The 9,868-nt window shown below is 33.8% G+C and overlaps 1 protein-coding gene across 1 annotated transcript; it reads right to left on the bottom strand.

The window, feature by feature from the left end:
- Positions 1-1,979: 1,979 nt before the first annotated feature.
- On the bottom strand, positions 1,980-9,197 carry LOC121323669 (insulin-induced gene 2 protein). Its single transcript, XM_041264861.1, has 6 exons — positions 9,000-9,197; positions 6,709-7,058; positions 3,642-3,766; positions 3,184-3,350; positions 2,869-2,968; positions 1,980-2,697 (listed from the first exon to the last, which is right to left on the bottom strand). Exons 2-6 carry the CDS (start codon positions 6,959-6,961, stop codon positions 2,656-2,658), a joined length of 687 nt encoding a protein of 228 aa, XP_041120795.1. The 5' UTR covers positions 6,962-7,058; positions 9,000-9,197; the 3' UTR covers positions 1,980-2,655.
- Between the last annotated feature and the right edge of the window lie 671 nt (positions 9,198-9,868).

The following is a 9,868-nucleotide window of genomic DNA, read 5'->3' as shown; positions in this document are numbered from 1 at the left end:
TTAACAAAGCAGTTATAGAGCCTACAGCTTCAACAATCAAATATCACTCTAAGCAAATACCTGACATTACAAAATCCTCCAGGTGGCACCAAAACATGACAAGCTGAAGATCTCTTTCAGCACCGTATGAATGATATAATAAAAGGAAAAAATGCAAGTGATATAAAGCAAGACTGTTCCTTTTCTCAGAGAATAATAATTGACTGCTAAGGCATTAAATGCTCTGTAGTAGTAGTCTGTACATATGATAAAGTACTTGTTATAGGACAGTAATGTTGATGAAGGCAAAATATTTTAAAAGTCATTGTTTAATAAGGGCTTCATGTTTGAACACTCCCATTTACATATGTTTAGTTACAACAGATGGCTCTCTCTCCACCCATCAAACCACAAAAATGCAGTAAATTGTAATAACAAAGCTTTCACCACTCTAATTGGTTGCAAACATGAAGATACAAAAATAATAAGTGAAGAAAAAAGAAAAAAAAAACACATTTCACTCAATCAATGTAAAATATGTATACTGAGCATTGTCCATAAACAGTGCAAAATTGGATTATGACAAACCAAAACACGCATGAACTGCATCTGTCACTTAAATAGAATATGTATGTTTGTCAAGCATTTTTATTTTCTCAATCTAATTTTAACACACACAATTGTGTGTGCATGCATGTGAACCTTTTCCAATAATTCTATTTCTTTTTTTGTATTAAACTACTATTTTCTATTCTTCTAAAAAAAAAAAAAAAAAAAAAAAAAAAAGAAGCTACCAAGCTTTATTAACCGAGTTACTTGGTAATTAATGAATACAAAAGCAAACACAGATTTACATTTCTTCAGGAACTCCATGCAAAACAAATGTTTATTACAAGACAGCACAGCCACACTAGAGTTTTCTAGATAGTTTTGTGTTGAACACTTTTGTCTTGGTTTTGAAGTTAAGATGAAGCACTGAAAAATGTGATCAAGAGCAGAATTAGATAGAATGCCATGTATCACCTAACATTCAGCTAAGAATAAGCCTTTGATTGCAACAAGTGCACAGTATTCAACACAAAGTATAAAAGTAGAGGTTATATATATATATATATATATATATATATATATATATTTTGTCTTTAAACTCTGTTATATATTAATTGTCGTTCCGTAATAACAAAGCTTTCACCACTCTAATTGGTTGCAAACATGAAGATACAAAAATAATAAGTGAAGAAAAAAGAAAAAAAAAACACATTTCACTCAATCAATGTAAAATATGTATACTGAGCATTGTCCATAAACAGTGCAAAATTGGATTATGACAAACCAAAACACGCATGAACTGCATCTGTCACTTAAATAGAATATGTATGTTTGTCAAGCATTTTTATTTTCTCAATCTAATTTTAAATTATTTTAAATTGTGTGTGTTGTGTACGTACGTTTTCCACTAATAAGGTTATTAAGATTTTTTTTTTAAACATAATTGATGAACTACTATTCTATTCTTCTAAAAAAAAAAAAAAAAAAAAAAAAAAAAAGAAGCTACCAAGCTTTATTAACCGAGTTACTTGGTAATTAATGAATACAAAAGCAAACACAGATTTACATTTCTTCAGGAACTCCATGCAAAACAAATGTTTATTACAAGACAGCACAGCCACACTAGAGTTTTCTAGATAGTTTTGTGTTGAACACTTTTGTCTTGGTTTTGAAGTTAAGATGAAGCACTGAAAAATGTGATCAAGAGCAGAATTAGATAGAATGCCATGTATCACCTAACATTCAGCTAAGAATAAGCCTTTGATTGCAACAAGTGCACAGTATTCAACACAAAGTATAAAAGTAGAGGTATATATATATATATATATATATATATATATATATATATATATATATAATATATATATATATATATATAATATATATATATACACGACTTATGTGCCAGGTATTGGTGAAGACGTTATAAAAATGTATCCATGATCTCTGCCAGATATTTGATTAAATCAAATGTATCCTGATCATCCAGCTCCAGGGATCAACTGCCTAATATTGGAACCAGTGCCAGGTACACAGAAGGTCCAGCACTAGCACAGATGTGTATGTTTTGAGCAGGGAAAAACAAAAAAACAAACAAAAAAAAAAACAGAATACTTCCCTTCTGTAAAAAAATAATTATATATATAATTCTCTCTCTCATTACACACACACTCTAGAAACCCCCAGTAAAACAAATTTGAGTCTAGTTACCTGACCTTAAACAGTATAAATTTAGGCCTAAACAGCAGGTGTATTTACATCTGCTAATGTTTAGATTAACTGAATTGACCTAAACGTCAGTTTGGCACAACACAGCCAAAGGTCTAAAGCTAAAGTCTATATTTCAGGATCATTCAATAGGCATTAACTCTTAAATGTGAAAAGTTCTATTTCATACTGATGTACTGTCATCAGACTACCTATACAAAATAGCAATCACAGATTGCACTACAGAGTAACACATACAAGAAAAAACTAAAAGTCACAGTAGTTACAATTTTACATTCAAATTAAATCCTGTTTTTACAATTATACATACTTTTCACTTTTGGCATGTTATTTGATCAATGTACAGCCATATTTTTTTTTTTCTCTTCTAAAAAAAGTCACCCAGCAAAACTTCTGGCTTCAGTCTTCATGTGCCTTTTCTTGAACAACCTTGCATTCATACTGTTAACAATAAAAAATAAAAAAAAAATAATAATCAACTGTTATAGAATAATACTGCAGCATTAGTATGTTTTATTAAAAAAGTGTTTTCAAGTGTGAGCAAATACATACAATCTTAATTTATGTATGTGTTCAGAATTTTATAATGGTATATAAATAGATCTGTCTTACCATTGCTAGTTGACGGCCTATATTTCCCATGGTAATTCCTCCAGCAAAAAATATACAAGGTAACCAAGAACGTACATAGAGGAAGTCAGGGGAGGTATACCTGTATGAGGAAAGCAGAATATTTACAGACAACTAAACAAAGCTGGTTGGTTAGAATACTAGTTTACATCATTCAAAATCTACAATTCAGAAAATCGAGATAACTAAGAATTTAAGGTATACAGTAGTTACAATTTGTTTAGGAAAGGCAGCACATGTGGACAAATAAGAATAAATCCACTTTTTTATTTTTTTTATTTAGAAGTAAATACTTACTGAAAAACACCTTTATATACCAACAGCTGGGTCACCAAGGTTGCAAAGAAAGCAATGCCTAATCCAAGGCCAAATCCACTTCGAGATCTGTCAAATGTCCACCACAATCCTATGGAAAGTGCTGCAAGTGTAAGAGACAACTGCATATTGTTTGCAAAATCTACTTTCTGCGAGAAAAGTGTTAAGGAGCAAAAGTACTGTCCTGCCAACTATTTATTTAAATAAGTTGAAATAACAAACGTGCACACTCTTACTATATGTTCTCTCCTCCTCAGTACTTTGGCCTGTTGGCATGTTTTGGTCATTTTATTTATTTTAGATAATTAGCATAAATTGTAGAAATGTTTAAAATGTATAACGGTACTTATTTTTTAATATTAGTCTAGCATGTATAATAAACTCAATACCCTGCCTATCCCTTTTATTGAAATAGTACACCAACATGATGAGAAGGATACAGCACTTGCATGGTTAATCCCCACAAAGACTGCCACACATCGCATGACGCTGGACCATTCTCGTTTAAATTTGTGAGGCTCCCCAAGATGACGGTCAATACATGGGTACATCAATCCAATCACAGCTACAGGGAAGAAACAAAAAATGTTTTCAATGACCCATAGTAACTGTTCTATACACACCCCTAGGATTATTCCAGTTCCACTGCACCCTGACTCAGTACAAAACAAAAGTTCAACAGTTCAATCCTTGTTGATCAGGACTGGCCGATTAGTCTTTCAATGTGCCGCACAGGTCATTTCTGTACAAAGGGCAAAAAAAAAGGGCTGTCGGGAATCCGTAAACATGTTTATCTTCACAACACAGAGTGCCTAACATTCACAAGCAGGGATCTGAAGATAAAGTGTATACAGGCAATCCACTAAACTAATTCAACTCAACCCACTTATGTCGCAATGGTAAAAAGTTATTTTGCCAAGCAGAAAAATACAATTTTCTAAAGTTTTAATAAACAAATCCAATTAAATAAAACAAGCCAATTAGATACTAAATATGACAAGACTACAGTATAGCTACACCACTACAGTATTAAAGTACAGTAAATATTTTATTCCTTGCACTAGAGCATGAACAGACTACCCACTAAAATAGGATTACATACACATGTACATTAAGTCCATCAGGGACAGAACAGAAAAGCTACATTAGTTATATAATGCTGTACAATACAAAAACGAAATAAAGAAAACATTTGGCTATCTCTACTTGCAAAGCATGTAATATAAATGCATCTGAATTTAAACGAATAAAAATGAATTCATAAAGGGGTTTACTGGTATGTCATACTTTAGTCCAAATTAATTGTTAATAATCAGTAACAGCAATTTGTGCTTAAAATGTAACATGAATGATGAGCAAAGCAATACAGAGCACCACATTTCAAGCACAGTAGTGGATATGTACAATTCAAGTGTGGTCTGTATCGCTGAATGATGCAGGCATCTTATATCAATGGGGCAGCTGCAGGGTCCAAACAGTCTTATTGCACCCTGCCATCTGGAGCCCAACTCACTGGTCTAGTACAGTAACACTGCATTCTAACAAGACTACAATCCAAAGCACACTGCTATTCTTGTGTATCTGGAATGAAAACATGCAATGAGCTTAACAACCCACTCAGTCACAAAATTAGTATCATTGAGGAAAGTACAGATTATATGGATCAGGCGAAAGTGAAAGGGGCTATACATGTCTTGTAAAGCCGTGTGAGGTCTTGTTTGGTCATTTGGAATAACTATGTTTCAACAAATGTTCACAGCATAAAAAACAGAAAGCATAGTATGTACTTGGCAACCTGAACCTGTTTTATTGAGATAACTTTTAGGCAACCACCATAAAGCCTATATGACAAACAAACTACTGAATTGTATAATACTGTGTTTCACAGTCAACTTTGTGGGATGTTTTATTAACACAAATTTAATTATACAGTAAACAAATCAGTTATTTAGAGTTTATATAATATTTATTGTTACTTATACCAACTTCTACAAACAGAAACAAATGCATGTGTAGGTAACATTCAAGAATACTAAGAATTTTTGCAAACTTGCTATAGGCTGCAAAAATGATATATTTTGTCTGATGTTTTGTACCTGATGATCCCCGAAACACATTTCAAATGTCTAACATTTTATGAGCATCCTATACTCAGGGCTTCTAGTTTTCAGGTTTTATTTTTGATCAGGTGATGTCCCTTTAAACATATTCTGAGCTGATTAGCTTTCTTAATCAAACACTAATTATCAAAGGAAGTTGTTTCTTTTTACCCTCATATCTTGAGGGAGTTAAAACAGCATTGATCTCACCTGATTCTATTTGAAATTGCATTTTGTACTGACTCTAATCGCAAAATTCAGTTTATTAATTTCCACTGCGTTAGTTTCTAGTAGTGTGTCTCTAATTTGAACAGTGTGGTATTCAGTTAAGGCTTAACAACTATTAATTAAGGTTTAAAGGGAGGGAGAGAGAGAGAGAGAAAAAAAAAAAAAAAAAAACTGAAAATACTATTGTTTATAAACTGACAAACAATGAGATATATTGCAGCCTATTATGCAAAATGACTTAAATCAGTCAATCTGTTTCATAAGTGGTCTGAAAAGTGGAAAGCACTTTTGTTTGAGCAAACTAAGTTCCAGCTGTTTGGCACAAACAGGTGCAGATTTATGGTGGAACTTCACAGTGAATAAAAACCTTCAGCTAAAATGAAACAAGCTGGAGCTAGTCTCTAAAAGTTTAGGAATTTGAGTAGTTTATGCATAATATGAACAATGGAAAACGTTGAAAAGTTGAAATAGTATGAATGGATACTTTTGTCAAACTATTTGTAACGTTATAAAATGTATTTGTGTAACTGTTTTACAAAGAATTAAAATTAACCATTTACTCTGAAAGACATCCGGGAAAACAGATACAGTAAGGGCTTGGGATTCATTAGGAGATTGATTAGAAGCACAAATAATTGCTTCTGTACTAAAAGACAACTTACATCGTAATATTGCTTTTATTGTACTTGTGTGTTGACAAAAGTCTTAAACTTAAGCTTTCCATTAATCAGGTACAGCAGCCTGCATAGTCAGACCACATTACACTATAATGTGCACTTATATTTCAGCAAATCAGATGATTCCATGCTTGAATAAATGATAAATATGAATAATACCTGATTTTTGCATTAGCCAGTGTACAATAACACATCATTTACAGTACTCATTTCTTGTGAGTTATAATGTCTCCAGAACCCCTGGATTCAAATAATATCCTTGCAAGTCACTGCAGACCATTAACCTTCAGCCATTCTTTTTTGCACCAGATGTGTAATTCTCTTAGGGTCAAGGGCATTATATTTTCCCTCTCGAGATATTACTCCAACCTATCCCAAAATCTAATGTTACAATAGCTGTTGTGGACAAGACATCCTGGCGAGCTTAACTTTGCCCACAGACACAGCTTTGGGGACCACTGTTAATCCCTTAAATCAATGACAAGTATTATTTCAGAACATACCTGAAGCTGTGCCAATGCATGGTGGAACCCACCATGCAGAAGAGAAGATGCTGGCTATTACATCTGGAGGAAAGAGAGTAACATTTCGCTGAACTTGTAGCAAGTTTAACACTAAAGCTAGGAAAACCCCAATTGAAAACAGGACCACTCCTCGTATGGTCAAATTAATTTTGTGATTTGTTATGACTGAAATGTAGGGACCACGCATCTTCTGCACTGGTGGTAGACTTTTCAACTTTGAAGCTTCCACCATGACTGCCAAAAACTATTCTATTTGTTAATGATAGATGAATAGGGTGTTCCTCTTCTAGCCACCAGCATATTCGACCTCATCATACATTACATTAAACCTAGAAGAAAGAAAAAATACATATTATATATAGGAGAGAGGAGAGAGAGAACCAATCAACTACTACAGAGAATTAACACCACAAAACTTCATATATTGAAAAATATGCTTAGAAAGTTTAACCACAATTGGATAAGCAGCTTTAAATGTAAATATAGTGAGACAAACAATGGATAATAAATGCTAGTATCCAAAATACAGTAAGGAACGAGGCAATTGCATCCAATTCATTACACTATGAGCTTATAAAAAATTTGCTATACTACCAAAACAGGTGCAGAATTACACCCAAAATCTCCAAGTACATGTATGTAATTTTTTAATATAGCATGTTAAATTTTATTGGCCACCCTCCAAAAAATGCCATGCCTGAAAAATTGAGAATTTCACACTTTGTAATGTACGTGTAAACATTTACATGCATTTTTTTTTTTTTTTTTTAAAAGGAAGATGTGTGTGAATGTTAACTGTGTTCACATAATATGTTAAAGAATTTCATATGTTGGAAAACGTGTGATTTCAAGATTTATTGAGCAGTATAATTTACTTGGACACTGCACTCTGACTGGTTATCTCGTTGTTAATAAAACAATGAATAATCCTCTCCCAGCACCGAAACCCTAAGGTCAGTATCCTATACTGCAACCATTACATATCTAAAGGAGTTCATGTCTGGCAGTAAATAAGGAACATTTCGTGGTACCTTTAGGCACTGCCCACGGAGTAGTGTCGTTTGTTATATATTCTGTTGTAAAAAATATATATCGGTGTCACTGTCGTCTTTAGATAACACAGGGAAAAGGGTCCGTTGTTAAATTCTGAGCTGCATGCCCCGATGTAAAGCGGATTCGCCTGGCCGCTGTTAAATTCACCAGGAGTTGCTCAACACTGTTGTTCAATTCACCGGTGCATCACCGCTGAAGCAGCAGATTCAGGTGGGTTGAGAGTCGGTGAACAGCAGCAAAACCAAAATGGCTGCTCCCACTGTGGAAGTTTGTCTATTGTACGGAGATACTATTATCAACATAATTGTAGATTCAGAGACGCCAAATCTTTTGCAAATGGGTATGGAGCTGTGTATCTGAATAAACATATAATACCGCTAATAAACATATCGATAAACAATACCACATGTTACAACTTATCCATAGTAGCCGACTGAGCTGGTGACGTACAGGAATTCGATATGAGACAACAGATTATTATTTAGTATCGTGTATGTTATTTGTCCTTTTATACTTCAAACAAATATTTTACAAAGTTGCGAAAAGTGGGAGAACTGTATTTGAAAGTGTAACAATTAATATATTCATATTTACAGTTGCAGGCTTGCGCTTTCTACGTTTTAATGTAACAACAAGCTAGCTCCTAATTAGTCAGTTAAAGATAACTAAACCTTCGTCCCAATAAGCTTTCAGTTCGCACAGGTCAACCACAGCCTTGATGCTGCAGCAGCAACCTTTCTATTATTATTATTATTATTATTATTATTATTATTATTATTATTATTAGCAGCTAAGTTGACTCGCCAAACTTGTTAAATTCCCCGCACCCATGAGCACAACGTGATGTCACTTCCGACTCTGGGATGCACAGCACCGATTAATTTAATAACTCACCCAAACAAAACAAGCAAATTATTATCAAATACCGTAGACACTGACTTTTCCAACTTGAATTATTTTGTAAACAAACAAAAACAGGCCATATTTACTAGCTTGGCCTACCCTTTAATTATTAGTGTATTTGAACAGCCTTCGTTTTACCAGAACATGACATCCTGTTAACACAATTTATTGCACTTACTGTGAATTAAACGTGAATCGTCGCTAAGTTCACATAAACAACAGTTCTTTTCTGTTCTGTTTTGTTTTTTGTTAACCAGCTTGCTGCTGCAAAACCGTATCGTCAATGTAAAAACACAGTATATTCCATTTCTTACCTTATTTTGTCTCTCGCAAACACAACATTTAGCCGCCTGATTCCGCGTACACTTTCTAAGCCAAACAAAAGTAATTAGAAGTTGAAATACGCTAAGTTTAAAACACTCAATTACTTCATCTCTATATTTTCACTCTCGCATCACTTGCCTGCCACTCACTGCAGTCACGTGAGCTGAACGTCCAATGACAGGGCAGCTCACTGACGTCGTTTGTTTTGCGCAAGATCGCAAACGTGCTTGTCAGAGATATGCGTACTCCCTCTCCCCCACTAAAATACAAATAAACAGCAAACTAAATGGTTTAATTTTGTTGTAATTGTACATGTTTATTATGGGTTTTTTTCAGTGGTGTATTTGCTTGTGAAACAGTATTTGTGTGTGTGTGTGTGGCTACTGCTGATTTGGAATAGAAATTATATCTAAGGTCTAGTAATGGCATGACTACGTGTACACCGTGAATGGTGTCGTGTTATGCAAATCCGGAGTTATATATTTTACTGTCTTGTCGGCTGTCTCCTTTTTATGTCAAATGAAGCGTTGATTACATTTTGTAACATAATAAAATAAGTTTCTATTTAAAAAGGTTTTATTTATGTATTTATTTCTCTCTCTCTCTCTCTCTCTCTCTCTCTCTCTCTCTCTCTCTCTCTCTCTCTCTCTCTCTCTTCTCTCTCTCTCTTTGTGGAGTTACCCCATAGGGAGGATGCACAAGAAGTGAATTGTCTGCCAACATGAAGCTATAAGTCACCTTTTGAGCTGGTGTTCAAAAGCAACTCCACTCCTCAGCTTTAAACAATGTTTTACAATGCCTATCCGTATTGTTTCTCACAAAGTCATTATATAGGATAATGTATTATATATTAAGATTT

The sequence above is a fragment of the Polyodon spathula genome, chromosome 11 (genome assembly GCF_017654505.1).
Source record: "Polyodon spathula isolate WHYD16114869_AA chromosome 11, ASM1765450v1, whole genome shotgun sequence".
NCBI lineage: Eukaryota > Metazoa > Chordata > Actinopteri > Acipenseriformes > Polyodontidae > Polyodon > Polyodon spathula.
Note: the sequence above shows the minus strand (reverse complement) of the source record. Positions and strands in the feature narration are given on the sequence as shown.

Excerpts from the sequence above, each read along its gene's own strand:
- LOC121323669 (XM_041264861.1), bottom strand. The coding sequence starts at position 6,961 with ATGGTGGAAGCTTCAAAGTTGAAAAGTCTACCACCAGTGCAGAAGATG. Across the intron at positions 3,351-3,641 it reads GGATTAACCATGCAAGTGCT|AAAGTAGATTTTGCAAACAA; the intron begins GTATCCTTCTCA and ends CTTTTCTCGCAG. Across the intron at positions 2,698-2,868 it reads TAGGCCGTCAACTAGCAATG|TATGAATGCAAGGTTGTTCA; the intron begins GTAAGACAGATC and ends TATTGTTAACAG.